This window comes from Hyalella azteca, unplaced genomic scaffold (genome assembly GCF_000764305.2).
Source record: "Hyalella azteca isolate HAZT.00-mixed unplaced genomic scaffold, Hazt_2.0.2 contig13501, whole genome shotgun sequence".
NCBI lineage: Eukaryota > Metazoa > Arthropoda > Malacostraca > Amphipoda > Hyalellidae > Hyalella > Hyalella azteca.
Genome location: NW_025943421.1, coordinates 156048 through 180265, shown reverse-complemented (window position 1 = coordinate 180265; position 24218 = coordinate 156048). Strand labels below are relative to the sequence as shown.

The window sequence follows — 24218 nt, the reverse complement described above, 5'->3', positions numbered from 1 at the left end:
TTTCTGCACAACTATCCCGTTGACATCAATAAGCAGCACAGTCGCTGCAACCGTGAGTGAAAAATAAAGAAATTTGGAAATCATTTTCGGTTGAATGTTTTTTGGGGATGTCGGTTCTCTTTCGTTGAAAATTATTACCTTTACGAGCTCGCTTCTTTCACTCTTGAGTAAAAATGATTATGTTATCCGTGTTCAAATTCATTAGCGCAAAATGAAATAATATTAATCATGAGAGCGAAATAGGCCTGAAAATTCGAAAGTGCAAAACAGTAATTCAGGAGGGCGAAAATATTATTTAACTTATTGGTACGAAATAGTCATATTAGCAAAATATTATCGTATGACTCAGGAGGGCAAAATATTCCGACAAATTCGCGAGCGCTAGATATACGTCATTAAATTCGAGAGTTCGAATAACTGCATTAAATTCATGACTGTGAAATAGGTCATCGTACTTTTTTTAGTTGAAAATATTATTAACAAAGTAATTTTAGTGAGTAGTGAGACTTCGCTGGAAAGTCCTGAAATTTCAATAATAATATAAAGACGTATGTCAAACCAAAAATCGTTGAATCTATAATTTTATTCATAAGGATTTGTTCTTGGGGGGAGAGAGAGAGAGAGAAATATTAACTAATAGGCTATTGAAGGAGTTTTATGTAAAAGGTTGGGAGCTACAAAACATCTTCGACACTCCAAAGAAAACGACCGATAGTTGAAGTCAAGGTTAGTATAAATATCTGAATTCACACAGTCTAAAAATTGCAATCTTATTTAGGGGCTGAAATGTTCTATATGATTGTTCACAACAAGTAACAGATTTAACCGCACTGCACGACAGCCTGCAGCAGAGTGGTCCAATTTTCACGAAGCTGCACTTTTTCTTCCAATTCGACAGCAAGTGGACTTGTCGAATAGACTAAATTATTTCTTAGACCATTTCCAGAATGTCCAGCCACTTATGATAATTTGAAGAGTCGCATTTTCCCGAGAATTTCACTGTCATCATAAAATTCAGCAAAGAAAGCCATCAGTCATCATTATTGCAACAAAGGGATTACCTTTATCCTTTCAAAATACTGAACAAAGCACACCCGGAAAAATGAATGGATCATCTTGTCGTCATACTGACGCACTCTCTGCACGTAACGCTTATACGCCCTTTTGCCGGCTAAAATTTAATCTGAATGGCCCACATCAGGGCAAGAAGTGAATCGCTTTTTGGACAAGGTTGCATCCAGTTCTATGAGTGCACACTAATTCCGCAGTAGCCAGTAGAGCTACAGCCGAGTACTCTATTATCTACTCCACATTAAGAGCGTTGGCTAAAATATATTCAGGCTACATTAAGGCATTGGTGCCCTAGAGTGAAGACTGGCTGTGAGCACTCAATATCTTCAACAATTTACCCTAGAAAAGCCCAGAAAGCTTTACTCGACTCTCATGTCAGTAGATAATAATTTTCACTACATCACATTTCATGGCATTTCCACGTAAGACGAATTCACGTCAAAGATTGCCACCTGATTCACATTTCGTGTAAAGATTCGGTTATAGTTTGAGAATATTGACTATGCAATGAAATTTTTTGATTTATTTCACTGATTTGTTTATTTTACCAATACCTTCAGCTAACACTTGAAATAAAAAGACACAAAAAATGAATAATCTGAAAGAAAATGAAAATCACACAAGTGTACGTGCCTTTTAATGATTTTCCAAATTGATTTTTTCGACGAAATTTATTTCCAGTAAGAGAAATAGTAGCCTAGCTTAAATTGTGAGTTATATTAGCGTGTATGAAATTGCAATTCCTAAAAATTTTTCTTGAAATGAAAGCCCGTCTAATTGTCAAGATGCTTATTAGTTATTGAACGTGTCCTTGGCAGTTCGAGACGTCAGGAGCTAAAACGTACAAGTGCTTCATACTTACAGCTCAAGTCCCACTCACAATTACCCTTTCGTACTAAGTGCTGTGCAAGTTGCACCCTCATTTCTCTTTTTTTACAGAGAGCTCTAAATGGGCTACCCTCATTTCTCCTTTGTTACAAAGTGCTCTACGTACTAGTTAAAGCCTAATTTATTCCTATGTACTTAATTATCTTCTAAGTTCTGCCGTCATTTCTTCTTTAGTCTACATGTTCCATTCAAATATACGATAATTTCTTCCTTTGTAAGTAGTACTTTATTAAGTTCTACGTTCTCCCTTTGCACCAAATACCCTACAAGTTCTGTCATCATTTCTCCTTTGTTATCAAGTGCTCTACAACATCTACCCTAATTTCATCGGAAGTGCTCTACCAAGTTCTACACTTATTTCGGTTTGTATATCGAGTGCATAAAAAGTTGTACACTCAAATTAAGTTGTGCTTTGTTTACCAGTAGATGATCAAATACTTCACTTTTACGTATATCTATTAGGTTATGAGTTAAAGTTTTAGGGTCTTGTGATTCGCAGGCATCGAGTTCATTACTTCGGTAACACATCTTCATCTACTTTAGTAAACTCTGAGGCAAGGAAACGTTCAATTACACCGCTCAATTTGTTGGGTAGGAATTTGTTTGTTGTTTGGAAGAAAGTTTGATCCTGGATCTTGCCCATCATTTGTTTTGTATAAGTCTAAGCTTTAATATTTACGCTTGTATTTGAACTGTGACTTGACTTTTGCCAAAGAAATGATCATTTATCTTATCTGGCGTGATTGTCTTTTACGCTAATAAAAATTGGCCTTATTTTGCCATTTATAGCAGTTATGAAAAAATACATAATTGTCGTCCTCATAATACAAGCGTATTCCAGCCAACAGAAAAAAAGTATAACTCAGTACTCACTGCAGTGATTGACAGAGAGTGCATTTTCTCGTCGACGAAAACGCGAAGTCACTGACGGACAGACGGACGGACGGATGGACGGACGGACGGACGGACATGGCGAGCACAATAGTGCATTTTTTCCATAAATGAGAAAATGTGCTAATAATTCTAGCTCCATCAAGTTATTTCCAAATATGGTTATCATAATATCTACAGCTAAACAATTTCACATTGTTAATTTTGTGGTCGGATCGCTAGCTGCCGCCACTTAGTCTAGACTACAGTGCCAGCTTGTGACATTAAACAGGTGCATAATTAATTCAATATGAAATCACTCTCATTCATATTGGTCGTTGGCGATCCTCATCACGAATTTTTTATCTACTTCAACTAGTGTTTTATCGAGTCAGTGAAACGTAAAATTTTCCCTTGTGGCTAGCGTACATCTTAAGGCTATTCCGAAACCCATAAGATGTATGTATAATCAAATGCACATGCTCACATTATTATTAAACGTTATATAGCAGCCTCAAATTATTAACATTTTTTTGTCAAGTGAAACGGTAAACAGTATATTTACTTCTGGTCTGCGAAGAACAGATTATTAAGCATCGATTCTAATATTGAACATAAAATACTCATATCCGTAATTGCATTCCCTGATATCATGTTGGATTAGTGGTCTATTTGTTCATGTAATTAAAATTCAATGCCAAACAAATTCCAATAATTCATCAAATTTTAAATAAAAACGTTCCACTGAATATTTTATTGGAATACTGCGGATTTTACTGAGAAGCATTGATTTTACTGTTGATTTTCATTTTTGGTGTTAAATTTCATGTTTCGACTCCATACTTGCAAAAATTAATCTCATTGGACTTTGAAAGATTATCGCATGTTTTCGAGTTGAGAGTTACTTGATGCTTCTGAAATAGGTGAAATTTTCCTCTCTTTAAGGAAAAAATAAATATTTATTTCACTGCATACTTTTAATAGTACGGATGAAAAAAAATTGTATAACCATAATTTTTTAACAAGTTTTTCGAAGTGGCGTTTGCTAGTTTTGAAAGTTAGGGCATAAAATAAGAAGTTTGTGTTAAAATCTGAAAAATGTTCAATATGTAAACAGAAGCTCGAAACAAGACCCTGATTTTTGTCTAAAGTTAACAGGCTCTGTTTAATTCTTAAGCCAAAAGCAGGAGCTTGAACTTTAAAATCTCTAAATCGGTCACATATAGGCATGTCACAATACATGACGATAAAGTGTAACGCAATATGTGAGCAAGCATATATACAATAGGTACGCAAGAGCGATGACATCTGCCAGGAGGCTCAGCTATTTTAGTTCAGAAATGTGTCTTTTCATACCAGATGAAGGAAACAATCTTAATTTTATTTATTACTAGCTGATTAGCTCGGCGTTGCCCGGGCTGGATAATTCCTGGAATTTTAGAATGCTGTCAACCAGAATCCGATATCAACTTTAAATGATGACAATTTGAACTTAAAAATCCGATATCAACTTTAGTAAAATCCTTCCTTCCCAAATTTTCATTGCTTACGATACTCAAACTACTATTAAATTTTCAGGTCCACGTAGTATGCCAACACGATAAGTTACCGGGATAGTGGATATGGCTCCATCAGCCGCTGTATATTTGAAGCGCCAGCAGCAGGCACACATCCAACCCCCTATAGTAACTTCAAAAACCTAACATAGAGCAAATTTTGCACATAGCCCCTTTTCATCTCTCAATGTCTTTTTAGTGCATTGTCTCATTTATGAACACAACCTTTGACAAATTTTTAGAAGGTTGAAGCACGGAGGTTGACGTTGGGATCATTCATTCACAAATTAGGACATTCATTCATTCAGCAATAAAACGTTTGGTTCTCCATTATATAGGCATGGTTAAAAGATGATAGGGAACTTTAAATAATTTTACTGCTACCCCTTTCTGTCAGGAATAATTTCAGAATTTTTCTTCGAGCTGTAAATCTCAATTTAAGTAAAAACAGACAGGACAAAAGCCCTCTCTGACGAGAAATTAAAAGGTAAATATTCTAATTCAGTGTGACTTGCTCAAAATATGTAAGCGATTTTAAAGCCTCTGTATAATAATGGTTCAATTACTTTCAATTTAAAATGACAGGTACAAAACCTCGTGGAACTGGAGCACAATCTAGTCGAAGTAAACGTACAAAATAATGATACGTGAATTGGTTATAGATTTATATATAATGTTATCAGAAAACGACAGACAATTATCGACTGCGAGCTTTATTTGAATTTCGACCAACTTTTCTTCAGGCTTAAATTATTGAAGAAAATACCATCCTTATTTTAAATGATTATAGTCAAAATAGCGTCGTCGTCACACCGATAAAAAAGATGGACTTAAAAGCTATGCGTGCAAGCAGCATTCATATCTTGTCTAAAATAGAATGACAATGCCGAATATTGGGAGGCAAGACGCCGTGACTGATAAAATTTTCGAGAATTGTTATTGAAAAATTATTTTTATAGTGATAGTGCAATTTAGAATTTTTGTAAAATTTTTGTCATCGTTTATGAATCCCGTCATACTCAATAACTTTCAACGTATTATATTTGGGTTCACGCACACGTAATTAGCTAGAATAATATGCGTTTAAAAATTACTTTTTAAAGACAACACTTTTAAAGAATCCTGTGTCTCCGATGTTACATATGTATAATGAATTTCTAATTTTATTTCCAGATGTTTATCTAAAAATTTTTATTCAATATAACATTTTATTTTCAAATTTATTTATGCTGTCAATTGATTCATGAATTGTCTCTAAATTACGTAAGTGTGCACAATTTCAGATCGATTGGACAGGTATAAGCTGAGAAAATTATTTTTTCAATTTATTTAATATTAAAATTTTTAAAATTTTTAAAATTATTTATTCTGTCAATTGATTCCTGTATTGTCTCCAACTTTACGCAGGTGTGCAAAATTTCTGATCGATTGGAGAGGTAGAATTGTGTTAAATATTGATTATTTGATTTGTGGCAGACAAATAAACAACAAGAAGTGAAGTTTGTAAAAAAAAATGATGTTGGATGTCTGCTCAACTTTATTTGATAGATTTGAGCTTCCTATTGAAAACCGTGTCCTGTTTTTTTTTCTTAACGTTGAAACTGCTAAAAAATGCCTTTCTCGACCTTTCAATCAAAAAATGACTTTTTAGATGAAAAAATTTTGGCATGCACAACAGCCAACGACGCAAAATTTCGTGGGATTTGAGAAAAGAATGATTTTTCTCCAACTAATGTCATACAATGTTTCTCAATGTCATAATTTATACATGAGGAAGATACTGTGAAAGATACATGTGTGAGGAAGATACTGCGTGAAAAAGCAAGTGATTTAAACGTCCGCCAGCCCTGCAATGGTAATCCGCTGCAGGTTCCTTGACAGGTGTGAGCCGTGGCCGCAGCTGACATGCTGGAAGCCGAACTGTGCCGTTGGTTAAACTTGGTTTCATCACCAGTGGTCTAGTCGCTGTGTAAGGAGTAGGTGATGGCGTTTGCAACTACGCGCACAATAACCGTTCCATGGAAAAGTGTTAACCGTTGCTATTCACTTTTTAATTATTGAGATTTACGAAGACTTAGTCCCACTATTCGAGAGTTGATGTAATGAAAGGTCAGTAAATCCTGGGCTTCGACTAGTTCGACAAATGTTGCTTCACCTTCAGTCGCTATCTTCATCCGTGATCATGATGACAGCACATTGGTCATGGTGTAGTAATTATTATAGTATAGATGCGCCGTGCTCGTGTCGAGTCCACAGGTTGTTTATCCTTATCTGGATATGACAATTACTGGATATAAAAATGGACTGGCCTTTGTAGTGAGTGGGTTAAACACAGAAAAAACGCAGTTCATTTTGAGTCCTCTAAGCCACATAGACTAAACTCGATTGCTCCGATAATGAGTGTGTTTTTGTGTGTTGAATTCTACCTTATCAAGTTATCAACTTGTGCAGCTACTTAACTGAGTTAAATAAGCTTTTATTGCGTCGAAACAATTTTTGTTAGGGGACAATCTCTGCACCAGTCAGCAAATCATTAAATTTATTCGTATTACTGATTCTGTGGAAGACTGATAGATTTCAACCGAATAAATATTATAGTACGGCTTTAATTAATAAAATTCTACGATATCTTATTGTTCAGGACATTGAATGTAACCTAACTAATGTTGAGCAACATTTGGCTCGCGTTTAGTCAGCAAAAGAGAAGTAACGTGAAGCCAATACAGTTGTAAAACACAATCGCTGCCCGCTATTCCACAGAAACCGGCTTGATTTCTCTATGTGTAGACCTACATTCTGATAAACGTGCTCGACGTTCTCGGTTATTTCTCCCGAGAGAAAGCGGAAACATTTTTGACGTTCTCATCCATGCTGGTTTGGCTGCTTGTGCAGCTTCGTAAAATTTTTGGCTTTCGCGGTGCTTCTGGGAGTGTGAAACTATCATCTCGAAGTGGCGAGAAGCATGTACCGCTACCGGCGCTACGTACGATCAAAAATGTTGCTACGTTCTGCATGCGTTGTCAGCTACTAATGATAGAAGGAAATAGAAGGTTCCCGTTAATAAATCATATTTCCGTCATCGTAAAAATCGTATTACCGTCATTATTCGTATAATTCGTTCACAAGCTAGGTATTAGGTGCAGTTTATGTAGACCGGTTCCAAAATGATTGTCGATTTATCAAAATGTTACCTCAAAGGCTCAAATGGCCGTTAGAAGCACAAGCATCGCAGGTACATAATTTGCTCCGTGTTTATTGGAGCCTATTTAATTAATAACTGTGAGAACGTTGTATAATATTTCCAACTTTGGAATTTATTCAGTAATTGAACCCATGGGACAACCTGTAATGTAGTTTAATTCAGCTACGTTCTCCATTCAAGCGATAGCAAAAGCCGTTCGAATTTACGAAAATTATTCCCGACCAAACAACTCATTCTCGTAATCAGGTTGAGACCGACAAGATTTTAAAAGTTTTAAAATTTATGAAAATTTAATTACAGTGGCCATACTTAGTGTAGGGAAGTAATTATTATTAAAGCTTCTAACGGCGCAGTTTATTTTTTTAATGTTTTAACTTTTAAAATTTAAAGTAATAAAACTATAACGTTATTTATAAACTTTAATCTAAGTCAGTAGTTCCCAAACTTTTTCAGGCTGGCGCCCTCTTTGGCTCCCTAGTGAACTTCTAGCGCCCCCCACAGACATGCGCCTAGGTATTTCTTGAAATTTAATACGCTGCAATTTTAAAAGAGAAAGGTTAAACACAAATGTGTATTTCACAAATATAGATTTGAACGAAATTTTGAATATACACTCCTAACTACCAAACGGTGATTTTGTTTTCTGTTCAACTTGTAAAAATTTTTTCAATTTTGCCTTCGTTTGCGAGTTTTTTTTTTCATTTCACCGTCATTCTTGATTTCACACCTTCTATTCGGCCCGTATCGCAAGGTAATTTGTCGCTTAAATTCACGGCGATCAAGAAATTTCTTCTAAACTACTGAATAGATTTCAACAAAACTTTGTATATAAATACCTAACCTCCTTCCAACGGTGATTTTTAGCTCGTGACAATTTTTATATTTCGTTTTCGTTATTGAGTTATACAGATATAGGAGAAACGGCCGGCTTTTCTACCGGCCGGTTTAACCAAGAGCCGTTTACGTATAGCCGCATAAATCGCAAACAAAGGCAAAATCGACAAAATTGTAGCGAGCTAAACATCACCGTTGATGAGGTTAGGTATCCAAATACTAAGTTTCGTTCAAATATGTTCAGTAGTTTGGAAGAAATTTCTTGATTACTGCGAATTTAAGCACGTATTGCTGTTTATATCACGAAAGGAGAAATGAAAAAAAAAAAAAACTCGCGAACCAGGGCAAAAATAAAAAAAAAATCACGAGCTAAACATTACCGTTAGGTATGTTTAGCTAACTAACTAACTAGCTAATTACAGTCCTAACAACCATTAGGTAGTTAGGACTGTAAATTTAAAATTTCGTTCGCATCTGTTCAGTAGTTTGGAAGAAATTCCTTGATCACTGTGAATTTCGGCCCGTATTGCCATATAACTCACAAATGAAGGCAAACGTCGAAAAAATTTACGCGAGCTAAACATTACCGTTATGTCCTAATGAATACGTGTACCAGGTTTCATCGAGTTAAGTTCATTAGTTAGAGAGATATTCCTTGATCGTTGAATTTGGAAATTGGCCGTGAGACCGGCCGCGAGTCCGGCCGCGAGTCCGGCCGTTAATTTGTCCGAGAGGTAAACCCATGAGAGGTTAAAAAGCAGATTTGGGCCAAAAAAACATCACTGGGAGTCATGTGCTGCACGTGTTGTGTACAAATCGTCAAACAAACGTTCGAACTTCTGACTTCGACTTCGGACTACCGCCTTCCTATCGCCCCTCTACCGCCCTCTGATTCCTTACCGCCCCCCAAAATCTTTCCACCGCCCCCAGGGAGGCGATATCGCCCACTTTGGGAACCACTGATCTAAGTGATTATGTACATGCTCACCAAGATGGGCATCTTGGCATCAGTGCTGTTAAGTGCGGAACGTCTTCAATGTATTATATTGATCTTTCTAAACCTCAAGAGGGATCACACATTTAATGTGAACAATGTTGGAATGTAGTTGATATAGGTAACCTAATTGATGCCCTTGTCTACCCTATACCTATAACCTATACGGCAGCGTCTGGGAACTGAAATCTGACTGTATTAGGGAACCTCTAGCTGAGTCTAACGAGGAGCTACTGTAGCTAAGTTGAGATTGGAGTGTTTGGTTAAGTTTCTGTTCATGTCTAAAATTTTTACGTTAATTAGGGTAGATCCGTGGTTCGTGCTTTGAATACATTTTCATATTTTAAGGTACCTATCTGATTCCGGATCGATTGTTATTAATTCATTAAGGAGGCAATTAGTATATTTTTTTTATTTACTTATCATTACAGTAATCAAACCTCTGTAGTCAGTATCAAAGCAAGAATAATTTTATTTAGCTTAATTATATTGTTTGAAACGTCTACCATATGCGTTTCACAAAGAAACCGAGCCAAACACGACAACGGAAATCAGGTGAAAAATTTGTAAACATTTATCTAATTTGAACGAGTTTTCAAAATTGCATAAGTCACGAAGCTATCTTGAATTGCTCGTGCTTAGCGTGACCGCGGAAATTCTGGGCTACATTGATCAGCATTTTACCTCTGACTCGAATTTTTTAATACTGACTACGGTACGCGGAGGAAAATCATGTGTAGCTTCATGTTTTTACCGAAGGGAAAGAGGTTGATTGACGTGCGTAAAACGTGAGTATGACGTTTTAATGCGTTCAGACTGCTTGTATTAAATTAGCCTTTCTTAGAATAGAGCGGTGATGGTTACGGCTTGATAAAAAAATGTTAGTGAGGGTATTCCTTATATAGGTTATATCCCTACTTAATAACTATTGCTTCCGTGTTGGATTTTAATTATTTCTGGAATAATATATAGTATACGGATAATGAAAATATTTCTTCACGTGTGAATTAAACTACTATTTATGTATTATACTGAATTTCCGTCACTTTAAATAACTGCAGCAAAGTATTTATGCAAATAATTCATAAATAAATTTGACCTGTCTCTGCTGCAGCTCCTCATAGCGCGAGAAATCGTATAACCCAATGCATGACCTTCGAATATCCCTTGTCTTATATTCCATAGCATTATGTGTCTCCCTACATATATATCCCCTTTTATATAACGGCTCTTCCAACGGCTCTTCTTAAAAATTTTAAATGAAGGTAGAGACTTGGAAGGTAGAGCGATGTACTCCTAGACTGTTTTATTAAATGCAAAATTTAATTATTAAAATTATATCTCCTATGAAGTCAAACTTACAACTTGAATTGTTGAAGCGATTAACGAAAAGGATGATCCAAGCTTGATAGAAATCAATTACTTAGAAAGTTCGCCAAGCTTCTTAATTTTACTCTGCAATTCTCACATCTCGTTGAGAAAGGCACGTGAATGTTTTTTGCGGCTTGGTTTACTGAAGTCACCGCAGCGTGTCCAGTCGGTGCACAATTACACGAAATATTATTTATAATGAAAACCAATGAAGAAGAAAACCCATGGTGTTAATGGAGTTTTTCTCAAATATATTAATTTTACAACTCATAACCTCGCCTGTCGACAAGTCAAATATTTTCTTTTGGACTTTACAGGTTTGGGACGCCTTATACCCTCGTTATAATGATAATGAATGAGAGATAACATTAAATGAGTGTAAGCGTTTCTCGCGAGTTGTGAAGATTCGTGAAAAGCGCCATTTCAGAAGTACAGAAGTGAGTTTTTATTGTGCATCATGTCGGCGATCTCGGGAAATCAGGCCACAAAGAACGTCCATCATTATGCTGCTGCGCAGGAGGCATTGACTGAGGTCAGTTTTTAAAATAACGAATCTCTATAGCATTTATTCAAGTAAAATTCTCCAAATTTTGTATTGTATTTTTACTAAAAAATCAGCTAAAAACTAATTTACCTGCAGCTAATCTTGACTCAATGTGGAATGTGTCACAACATTCTTTTCCTTCTTGTTTATTAAATCCTTTTTTGCAGCTTAACACTGTTTACATTTTCAATCTATACCTACATATTTTGTAACAACAATTTTTTTTTCGACGTTACTTGGTGCTGTTCATTAAAAACCGCTATTTTACTAGTTAAGTTTATAGTTACTTTATGTCTATAAAGCACACGTGTTTATTCACTGACGTGTGGGGGTGACTGCACAGATTCCCCTGGGCTCCCCGGTGGTGCCCAAGCGGGCGCGGCAGCCCCAGGACCTGAGTGTTGGGGACGACGAGCAGCCCGCCCCTGGCGACGGTTGTGGCTGGCACTTCTGCTTCAGCGGGCGCTGCGTCCAGCATTCCAGGACTGCCAAGTGGCTCCTCTTCTGGATGTGCTGGGCTGCAGCCGTACAGGGTCAGTTTTTTAATTATATAAGTTTTAAACGGCTCAGTTCGCGGTCACGCTGGTGCACAGCCTTGAAAGCACTCTCAAATACCAGAGACATAATTTTGTGCGAATCTTATTGTATATAAACAAGATGTGCGCATTGGCATCGCTGTCGAAGGCAGCTGTCATTAGGCGCCCCGCTTGGTATTGTGTATTTGTGCCAATCATGCTAAACCTGGCTACTACTACCTAGTCTCGCCGACAATTTTCTCTTATGAAAGCATTCGTTAAGCAGTTCAGGATCTATCTTTATCGTATTTCCGGCCCGTCTCTAACTTTCTTGGTCTGGTTTTCCCCTTGTGATTATTACTCGTTGACTGAACATCTGATATCCTGTAAGTTCAATTAATGAAATTATATACAAGGTCTTATTGTGCTTTCTATCGATATTCGAATTTCTGCCATCTAATCCACAATTTTACTGCATGGAAATAATGTTCATTCGCATGTTAATAATTTGGTGCACGGACTGTTTGTTTATCTATTTCCGTTGTAGAACAAACTCTGTAGCTCTTCTCTATTTACGATATAGATGAGAATGTCAATTTGTTTAGTAAACACCTTCACGTAATTGTTCTGGCTGCTTTCAACATGGTCCTATATAATTGGCCAAAATAGAAACGAGCCTAATCAATAAGAATAGTTTTAAAATGGTCCTTGAATTAAGAATTCAGAAGTGAATGAAAGGCCAAGCGAATTAAAAATTTGCTATATAATTGTTTTGCAATTTGAATCAACTTAGGGCTGAATTATTTTAAGATAAAATTGGACTGCCTTTGTTAATTTTTGGTTCATTCATGATTCGTACTATAAAATAATTAAAATAATTAGACACTTGAATAATTTCAGTTTCCACATTATTTGTAGATATATTTATATAAACACGCCCCTATTTTTGGACTTGAGCGCTGCTATTTTTTCCATTTGTTGATTTTACACTTCCAAGCTGCGGTTATCATATTGAACTGACAACACTGCTTCTCTTTCGTAAGGCAAAAAGTTAATAATAATATTATATACGCATTGTACGAGCCCGTCGTGTCTCAAAAAAAATTTGTATTCGTTTTTTTGTTTGGCGCTTGGAGCGATTTTTACTGGAAAGTTGCTGTTCTTATTTCCTACTGTCATGAGTTCTCAAGAAAGCTTGTTCTCTTATGTGTATTGTAGTGAACGACGTGTTTGACAAATATTCGCGAGTAGTTTTGTAATCTCTGGAAAATATCAACTGGCGGCTTGCGCTGTGTACTGCATGTGTGTAAGACACGCAAGCATTCATCATGTTTGTAGGAGAAATGGAACGAAAACAACATGATTTCACGCTTCTAGATAAGAAATGCTATGTAACGGGAATTTCGTAAGCTTTATGCCTCAACTAATCCTCAGATAAGTTGCAATATTTAAGGTAAGGAGATTTACAGGTACTTGCTTAGAATGTAATGGGAAACAACGCTCTGATTATTCTGATAGTCATTCACAATTTCCATTGAATCATTGAATAAGGATTTAACTTCCGCCTATATAGCCTCATGGTCGCATGAGGCGTCAGCCATCCTTGCCCGCCCCCTTCCCTCATGAACGCAGCATCGGTCGTATTTGCCCCCTCCTCCCCATAATCCCAAGAAGCGTCGGTCATATTTGCCCCTGTCATCCTTGCCCCCTCCTCCCCCATAGTCGCAAGAAGCTTCGGTCATCCATGTCATGCTGCAATGTGGCTGCACAATCAACCACGCATCCTTGCGCGCTTCCGGTGCTGGTTTGCTGGTTGCCGTGAAAAAGTTTCCTTCTTTAGTTCGAGGCCTTGAAACTGATAGCCTCGTCGCAGCAGCCACGTACGAGTAGTTCTTGGTTCTCTCCGCACATGTATTATATGAGCATTACATGTGTCAGTTATGAACAAGAGATGCTCGTTTTGTTGGCTCCTATAGGTGCTTTTTGACCAAGAGCTTCAGTTGCTAATTTCAAGGAATGGATCGTATGTAGGAAGTATTCCATTTATTCTCTCAGTTTGCTCATTAAAGCGGAAAGTGTCGAATTAAGTGGTTTATTTAATTTTTTTCATTGGAGAGAAATGAGTAAATAGGTGCTTAACTGTTCATTGCTTGAGCAGTACGTGTTGAAATGAGCTAACCCCGCGTGTCTTACCACGACTCATACCATCGCACATTTTCTATTCATATACCTGCTAACGCGTCTAAAATGCTTTTAATCAATAGCCAAAGTTTTAGCATAAACTCTTATCATTTCTTCTGTTGTTACAATAATTTCTGCCCTTAGGTGTTTTAAATCCTCGAATAATTTACGTTATTTCAATTTGTTAACCGATTTTTAACGACTCGAGGCAGTGCTTGATCTACACTGGAGTCGCCGTTGCATTTGTTCGATGTTGCGGTTGCTCCAAGAAATCACGCTGTGATCGTGTTAGAGAATAAAAATTTGCATATGGAATCAAAGAAAGAATACAAATTTAGATGCGACTTCCGTAATGGCTTGCGACCGCATCACCTATCCTGCGTAGAGTTTGTGTCCTTTACTTTTTAATAATAATGTTATGATCTTTTTAAGTATAACATTACTTAGGAATATACTAAGAATTGATTTCAGTTTGGACGAATGGCAAAGCATCGTGGTGTGTTTTCCCCAAATATTCGAATTAATAACATCCTAAATAATGAGAACATTTTTCTCGAGATTTTTATATTGATCATTTGTAGCTATCAATTGAGAAAATATAAATGTACGCCCTGCTATTCTTCATAAGTCATTCTACTCAGCAATATTTTATGTTCTAGTACAGGTATGGTTGTGAACGGCTTCATTAACGTGAGCATTACCACCATCGAAAAGCGGTTCAACCTGATGTCTCGAAGCACAGGTAAAATCAATCTATACTACATACTATAAAAGATCAAGTTTAGAAATACTTTCTATTCCAATATTCCACGTCTATTGAGTAGAACTTAAATCACTGTTAAGTATTTGAGTGTTCAGTGATTAAGCTTAATTTCGAATGTGCGGTCGACTCTACTATCCTCTATGCTAAGATTATTGGCTCTTGAGATATTGCTCGTATTAAATTGCACGTATTACTGAGTTGTTTGAAATGAAAACGAGTAAAAATGCAAATATATCCGGTCCAATTGTGTGAGCGAAACTCTTGGAAAAACTCAACGCCATGTAATTTATTTGCTTGCAGGAATCATTGCGAGTTCGTACGATATTGCCTCGCTTCTCGTGGTCATCCCGATATCATACCTTGGCTCTAGACCTGGCGCCTCCAAGCCCCGGTGGCTGGGGATTGGACTTATCGTCATGGGGCTCGGATCTTTCGTATTTCTTCTCCCCCATTTTGCTGTCCCCGCGTACGAAGGGAAGATTAACAGCGGCACCGATGGACAAGCACCTCAGAATCTCTGTATTGGACCCGTATGTGAATTGTCTTGCACTAATTTGGCAAATAATAAAATATGAAGTATCCTTAGCTGTGGCTTGAGAATTTTGTCACTCCTCCAGCTCGATTCTTGTATATTTCACTTTTAAACCGACACTGTTGCTGTCGTTAGAATATTAGTAAAGTATATTGGTATAGCATATTAGTATCGGCGCTGAAGAATAGGCCTGGTTTGGCCTATTCATGGTCGTTGAAACGTCTATCGTGGGTGTTTCTCCGATATTTCATTGCCAAACTTGCGATGCATCAAAAACTTGAATAACTTAATTTTTAATAGAATGTGAAGGTATTTTTCCACTATTTTAATTAATAGCTATAAAAAACTGATGCCTGGAACTGGTGATGCAAAACCGTACAAATATTGAGAATTCCTTACCTCACACGCATCGGTCCACAATGCTTAGTGAACGACGATACGAAAATAGAGAATTCCTTATTTTCTTCGCACCGGCGTAAATTGCTTAGTGATTGCCCCCTTCCTCCCAGGACTCGAAGAGAGATAACTGCGGCTCGACATCAGACGGCTCGTGGCTCTCTGATTTCTTCTACGTGTTCGTGGCGGGCCAGATGCTGCACGGCTTCGGAGCGACGCCCATCTACACGCTGGGCATGGTCTTCATAGACGAGTCTGTGCCTCTCATACAGTCTTCCTATTATCTCGGTGAGAAAATTCGCGTTTTTTTTCGTTGATCCAAGTTTTTAATTTTTAGTTGTTCCAAGTTTGACGTTTATGCATGCAGTTAGTGTCGTGGGGGAACGCTGGTGGCCAAATGATGTTACAGATGAAGCAAATTGTTCGGGTTGGGAGAATGGATTTCTTTGATGGTCACATTGTTTTTATTCCATCCGTTCTGATTATTCTGCATATTCATAGTGAACTAAGTGTATATTAGTTTAGTATATATATGTGTTATTGGCTGTGGATACATTCGATGTAAGAGTAAGGTGTCCGTATTTCAAACTTTCCATTCTTCAATTCTGTGTGCTTTCAGTCTACTTGGATTTTACTCGTTTGTTTGTGTCAGAAAAGTGTAAACTATAATATACTAACCCTTTTGCTATCACAACCCTTATGAAAGGTTTCAAAATTTTGAGGTATTAATTAGTAGCGAAAATTTTCATGCCACCCTGGATGAAGCTTCTTAATAAGCTTGGCGTTTACAACCTCATGGTAGGTAATTTCTCTCTTTATTTCATCTGGGAGTAGGTGTTTGATAATTTATTCCATTTTTATTTGAAAATACATCTATATTTCTAGTATATCTTACTAAACACGAGCTTATTAAATTTTTTTTGGTCCGCTACGATGACAGGAATATTCAGCGCGATGTCGGTGGTGGGGCCAGCGGTGGGGTACGGGCTCGGGGGGCAGCTCATCAAAATCTACATCGACGCGCCTGCCGTCGACCCTGTTGAGTGAGACGCCTGGCAAGCTCCCTATTTGTTCAGTTACAGCATACGGTTCGGGGGAATGAGCGGATAAATCATTAGGAGACTGCGGAATATATAATACAATCAAGATACACAATACTTATTTAGAGGTGTGGTGTGTGCGCCATTGATTTGTCTGCTCTCAAACATTTATAAGTTTTCCCTGATATATACCGGCACAAAGATCAGAAGAATCAAAATTACTTCCGACTGACTTGATTATTCTTAATAGTAATCAGTAATAATAGTTTACAGTTAAGTTTTTATTATTGCGACAGTTTAGGCTTGACGTCCTCGAGCGCACGGTGGCTGGGCGCCTGGTGGGTCGGCTTCTTCATTGCTGGTTCGCTGTCGCTGCTCGTGGCCATCCCGGTGCTCCTCATCCCGGCCGTCGTTGTCCGTACGTGCGGACCAGCGGCTGGAATTATTGAAAAAATTATCTCAGTTTTATTTGCTATGTTGTCACTGAGCGGTTGAACTGTCAAATTAACGCATTAAAGATGGTTAATACATCCGTGAAATTAATGTATCCGTATGGTGTAATTCTTTTCGCAGATTCAATTAGTCTTTTATTTCAACTACGTAGATCATTCGTTTGCATTCTGTACAGAAAAGATTTTCAAAAAGTTTTCCTTTAGTCTAAACATTCAGCAAATCAACAATCAGCAAATCATTTGTTTAATTTTAAATTACCTATAACCGGGAAAATGGCTAACTATATAATTGTTTTGATAATACCGAAACGAAAACGTGAAGACTAGATTTGAATATTCTATTGATAATTTGAACTTTAATTAATTCTCTTATAATTTTCCCAGGTAACATTAATTCGATAAATCATTTTTTTGCAACACAAGCCATATGTATTAGAATTTGAAATGATGTATAACGAAACCTTGGGCAGGAAAATGATTTCTCACAGCCGGTGTTATTTAGACGACGCTTTAATTAAGAGTATTGAATTTACATGAAAAGCCAGGGTTTAGAATACCAAATATTGTGCTCGTATACCAGTAATTCAAAAAGTTCCGGCATTGATTTTTAGTTTAAAGATGGCAGAATGTCCATCATAATAGCAATTGTTAAATAAAGATTTTACGTCGTCAGGCAAAGATGTGCCGCCAGCCACTCGCCCCACGCCAGATCCTGACGCCATAGACGCCGTGACAGCGTCTGGAGTGACAGGCTTCCAGCACCTGGACGGGTTCTGCAGGTCCTCAAAAGAACTCCTCACGAACATCACCTTCATCTTCTTGTCCGTTGCTGAGGCCACGGAAGGCTTCATCATCTCTGGCATGGCTGCCTTCATGCCGAAACTCCTGGAACGACAGTTCGGTATAGCGGCCAGCTCAGCTCTTGTTGACGAGAAGATATTACATGCTTGTTGACGAGAAGATATTACATGCTTGTTGACAAGAAGATATTACATGCTTGTTGACGAGAAGATATTGCATGCTTGTTGACGAAAAGATATTACATGCTTGTTGACAAAAAATGTGAGTTGGTGCTAATTTAAAGATAGACGAATCACTCCCTGTCGTTTGAGTTCATGGGGAGGATTGTGAACAGTGAAATTATAAGTCAGGGCGTGACGAACGTGATGTGATTCAATTTAAGGAATTAAATTAATTTACGTTTTTTATCTATTTAATTATAATGAAAAAATTAATCCTATATGAGTAAAAGAGTTTCCTCTTGCAATTCCATCTCTGATCAAGGTCGCCGAGTATGACAGTTTTTTTTTCGTTTTAAGAGGTAACACTGTAATTTCTTATCAGCATGATCTTTTTTGAAGGAGTAGTTCGAAGATTTGAGTTCCCGATCATTTCACATGAGATTTTATGTATGCATGTATGTTTTATATACGTTTGTGTCAGGTGCCATCGCAGTGCCTGCTGGAGGAGGAGGCACGTTCTTGGGTGGCTGGGTGATCAAGAAGTTGCGGATGGGCTGCTCGAGCGTCTTAAGACTCTGCTTCGTAGTTTCTATATTCGTCACCCTCACGTGCTTTGCTTTCTTCATCCACTGTCCTGACAACGTTTTTGCAGGCATCAATACTCACTATGACGGGTGAGGACAACTCGTTGGTTGACAATATTTAATTTATTAAGATCACTTGATTGTTTGAGCCGTGAGGTAACTAAAACTAAGCAATGTAAGGGTCGCTAAAATTGACCAAAGCTCCTTTGAAAACGTTTTGGAGTTCGGCTCCATCGTTAGTTCTGAAATCCAAGCGTCCAATTACAAAAAAAAAATTGAACAAATGAAAGCATAAAAATTTATCTCATTCCCCTTTAAGTGGGTATCAGCTAAAGGCCGTATTCGAACTATTTCTCTTTTGAAAATTTACAGGGATTGTATTTTCGCTAGCCAGAAAACGGTAGACGAAGACGACGTTACATGTGTTGATTCGTTATGGGATACATTGACGTTACACTGCTTGTGTGAATGCATACGGCTGAAAAAGATGGATGTGTCTGTAAGTCTCTAGTTATGTAACTCACCTCTTAAGGCTGCCAGTCCAGAATATAAGTTACCTGACGCCATACCGATATGTACGCATTGCTCGCAACTCTGAGAGACAGACGATCGATTATAGACAGGGTAAATATCCTGATTTTAAAAATTGACGGAAATGAAATTTTTTAATTATTCACCAACAATTCATGTCTCCATGTTCCTGTTTGAATACTATTCCCCCTAATTTGACTCGATGCTCCAGTTTAAGCTCCATGTCGACGCCAGAGATGGAGTCAAGCTGTAACCTGGACTGCGGGTGTACAGACGTGGCCTTCAGCCCGGTGTGTGGTGCCAACAACGTCATCTATTACTCGCCCTGCCACGCCGGCTGCACGCACGCCTCTACGGGCGACCAGAAACAGGTATGCCTTACCATTACTCGCCCTGCCACGCAGGCTGCACACGCGCCTCTACGGGCGACCAGAAACAGGTATGCCTTACCATATGTAACCTTTGAATTCCATCTACTGCTTCTCTAAGTTCTGAAGAACTTCAGAAGATATGAAGTTCAGAGACGTTTGTACATTTTTTTGACTGAATTTTGATGTAATTCTTGGAAGATCAAACGATAATGTCGAAAGCTTCAGCAGTATAAGGATTTTAAAAAGCGCCCCAATGTAGAAAGTGTGAACTGTGCCCTCATCATAAATGCCATAGATGACTTCCAAGCACTCGAACAATAACTTACATTGCTCTCTATTGTATTTAGCGTTTAATTTTTCATATTTATTTCCATTTTGTGGCCATTATTTCCATTTAAGTAAAGTTGCACGATTCCTCTTGGTGTTTCCAGCATTATCTCCAGGCTATGTAACTCCTTAACTAATATGCAAATAATTTCCATGGCCAATCAACACCATGTTTAATTAAAGTTGCATGATTTGCCTTGGTGTTTCCAGTATTATCTCTAGCCTCGTAACGTCTTAACTAATATGCATATAATTTCCTGGCAGATGTTCAGCGAGTGTCGATGCCTAGCTGAGCTCCCAGGCAACGCGTCTGGCGAGGCAGGAGCTCATCTGCTCCCCCACCAGGCCACGCCGAACCTCTGCCCCAACGACTGCGGCTTCCTGGGTCTCTTCATCGCCGCCGTGGCCGTGGTCATGTCAGCCACCTTCTTCATTTCCATGCCTAGCGTCAACGGCACCCTCAGGTGCGCCGACATTATGTGATATTGATTTTTTTAATGGAAATATCACATTTATGTGAATGACAATGCATTAGGTACGAGGTGGCACTGATATATTTTCGCAATATTTTATATAACTGTAGCAGTTATTAAGTAGTGAGCGGAGAACGTGTAGTGGAAATGATTTTTTAATGGACATGTCACATTATGTGAATGATGAAGCTTTAGGTACGATGTGGCACTGATATATTTTCGAAATATTTTATATAGCTGTAGCAGTTATTGAGCAGTGAGCGGAGAACGTGTTGTGGAAATAGTTTTTTAATGGACATATCACAATTATGTGATTCATGATGCATTAGGTACGTAGTGGCACTGATATATTTTCGCAATATTTGATATAGCTGTAACAATTATCTTGTAATGAGTGGTGAATGTGTATTGGAAATAGTTTTGTTCAAAATTATGCAGAATTAAGTTGCACCTTGAGGTATCTATTTATATGTTACCCTAACTGGACAACATAGCAGAACAAATCATGCCTTGCTGTTCAAATAACGACTATACATAGCAGTTGATAAGTTCCGTATCGAAATTTCACAGATGCAAACTTCTTCTTTATTTAGATGCGTGGAGACAGAAAATCGCGGGCTTGCGCTGGGCTTGCAGGCGATATCGTTCCGTGTGCTCGGCAGCATCCCAGGGCCGCTGCTTTTCGGCATAGCCATCGACCAGGCGTGCGTGCTGTGGGGGGAGGCGTGTGGTGTTGCCGGCGCTTGTGTCGCCTACGACAACTTGCACCTCAGCAGGTTGTGTCGTTGAAAAGTTCATATAATGATACCGAAACATTTATTGCATACAAATTATTCCTCCGTACCTGCAGCCATGAAAAAAAGTTCATATAATGATGCTGTCATCTTAATTATAAAGTACAATTTGGGACTCAACTGGTACAGCTGATTAAAAGTTTTTATAGATATCCGTCACCTTTATTACGTACAAGTTTCTCTTCAACAGCTATTGCCGTTGAAAAGTCCTTATCGTAACGTCGGCACCTGTATTATATAATATAACTTGAACCTCAGCTGGCATATAATTAGACTCGAAACGCCCATTCAATTACTTGATGTTCAAGCACGCATCCAACACACTCGACAACTCTCAATTGTGTGCCTTACTGCCTGACAGCTATAGAATAGAAGTAAATTTGAGCGACGTTATTTCGAAAATTTTATTCGGAAATATCGAGTTCGTTGAAGGATGCTAGAAGAATTGGTCGTTCGACTCCTTGTTAGAATATAGAACATGAAGAACAAACGTATTCAAGTCTAATGTCTTGATTCATATTAGTTATTGTTAATTTTTCCTCAATTTTCCCAGCCCGTTGAAACTTTTCGTTCTAGACTAGTCTGAATTCGAATCTAACTTACCATAATCTTATTGCTGTTGATAGCCAAATTTAGAAGAGAATGGTCTCTTTCTTTTGTCTCTGTTTTGTCGTTACGATTAATTTCCACGATCAATGCTTCCTCTTTGGGACGATGAACTCACGTTATTTTGACGTCTGCAGGTACATGTTTGCTCTTTGCTTCGTGGTCAAAATGATCTCGACGATTGGCTTCTTCATCGCCTGGCGGTCGAGCGTCGCCGTCGAGGCCTCCAAAACTCCACTTGCGTCGCCGACCATCGACGCAACGACGGCAAGAGCGTACGACAACCCTGCTCTTGACTCAACGTGATTTTTAATTATAGTCTACCTAGGATATATTTTTCTAATTTCAAGAATATTTGTTACTTATTCTGACTGAGATCGTTATTTCCAATGAGTTTATGACCATATGCTGACCACTACATTGGAAAATGTGAAAAATACTTTAAATTAAACGTATTCTCATCTGAATTATTTCGAAGAATACTGGAGTATATTCATTCTGGTGATGATTGTGATTCAGAAAAATAAGTTATCCCTCTCATGAATTCGTTCATGTTCGGCCTTGTTCACTATAACTTGCGATTTAATACTTGTTAGATGCCGACGTTATTTTTTTCAATACCTTTTCTGGGCGTTTAGGAATGAGATGGTTTCTCGAATAGGAATAATTTAGATTAAAATAAGCGACGGTGGCTGTGATAAATACGTGAAGCAGGTTTTTTGACCGATCCAAGTACTTCTTCCGTAACTTCATTTTGCTCTCGCATTTAATTATATTTAAATTTCTATTAAGCTTTAAAGACATCGTGCGTTAATTTCAAGTTGAAATAAATTTTTATTATTTACATTTTCAGCTATTTATAAACTTGTTGATTTTCTGACAACGCAGGTCAAGTTGGCTGAAAAAATTAATAAAATCAACTTGCCTCCACAACTCTCGGGTACAAATTGCTTGTGAGACGAGATTGCATTTTATTATGCTACATGAAATAAAAAACATAGAAAAAATAAAATACGTTGTTTCTATAATATGAAGAAGAAATCTGTACCTTTCGTGCGATACATTTTTTGATCTTTGTTAACTTGAATAATTGCATGCAGTTGTTTTGGGAACTTTCGGTACCCAAGGTTTTACAAGGTCCCAGAAGGAAGGATTACTAGAATTAGAAACAATAACCAACACCTGGGGGCCACGGCTATAAACTAAAATAATATGCGTTTAAAAATTACTTTTCAAATACAACGCTTCTGAAGTATCCAGTGTCTCCGATATTAAACATATATTATTAATTTTTTAATATATAAAAAAATTAAAAGTTCAAAATTATTTATTCTGCCAATTGATTCAAGCATTGTTTCCGATTTTACGCAAGTGTGAAAAATTTCAGATCGATTGGACAGGTAGAAGTGTGTTAAATATCGATTATAAGATTTATAGCAGACAAGCAAACAAGAACTGAAGTTAATAGAGAGGAGTGTTGTAAAAACTGTGTGGTATGACATCCATGGGACAAAATTTCTTCTCGCTTCGAGTCAGCGACATGTGGAACAGCCTCTTTGATAATATCGTTGACGCTCCGAGTATGAACGTCTTCAATAACAGACTAGACGAAGCTATGCAGGAGCATATGTTCAGTATTGAAATGTCTAGCACCTTACGGACCAGGCAATAAGTCCAGCAGCTATCTCAATCAATCGTCAGTTATGGAAAGATCGGGTTCCAAAGGCCGGGCGGGTCCCTTGTGAATCAAGTCACGAAAAGTTCAAAAATCGGCAACAGGCCATGGGCCTATTTCTTCAACGCCGACACTTCTATTCTTTACTAGAAGTACAAGAATTGGCAAGAGGCCCATTTCTTCAGTGGTGACACTTCTATTCTATTCTATGAGAAATAACATCATTATCATTATGCTACTATTGCTCACCGAAAATAAATGCGCTTGAAAAATAGTTTTCATATTTCAAAACATCCTTTATCTGTTTCAGATTAGACTAATCTGCCGGGTCAACATTTTAAATTGTTAATTTTATCCATTTAATGATGGCAAAAAAGTAAATTTTCAGTGCATAATTTATGAAATAATATGTTAACAATAAAATAAAGCATAATTTATGAAAGCGAGAGTATTGCTAGTAACAAATGCTGCAATAACTGGACTTCAGACATGAGTTGAACTGTTTAAAAAAAAAATATGATGAACTGTCGTAGAATGCTGAAGAAAATCGGGTTCGCCAAGCTCCCGCGTTTCCACGTAAGCGGCGTTGCTATACGCTGCCATCTTTGTAGCACGAATGCGCTTTAGCCTACTCTTTCGTTCCTACATGTTTGGATGTTTTGGTGGCAATATTGATATTGTCAAAA

General features: G+C 37.7%; 1 protein-coding gene across 1 annotated transcript; it reads left to right on the top strand.

Annotated features, from left to right (window-relative positions):
* Positions 1-6353: 6353 nt before the first annotated feature.
* On the top strand, positions 6354-23038 carry LOC108674364 (solute carrier organic anion transporter family member 4A1). The gene is made up of 14 exons (XM_018162306.2): positions 6354-6494; positions 11104-11318; positions 11674-11863; positions 14691-14768; positions 15090-15319; positions 15831-16005; positions 16658-16760; positions 17054-17175; positions 17883-18158; positions 18653-18845; positions 19498-19657; positions 20249-20448; positions 21051-21233; positions 21995-23038. The coding sequence occupies exons 2-14, from the start codon at positions 11244-11246 to the stop codon at positions 22161-22163; spliced, it is 2154 nt and encodes a 717-aa protein (XP_018017795.1). The 5' UTR covers positions 6354-6494; positions 11104-11243; the 3' UTR covers positions 22164-23038.
* Positions 23039-24218: the final 1180 nt, after the last annotated feature.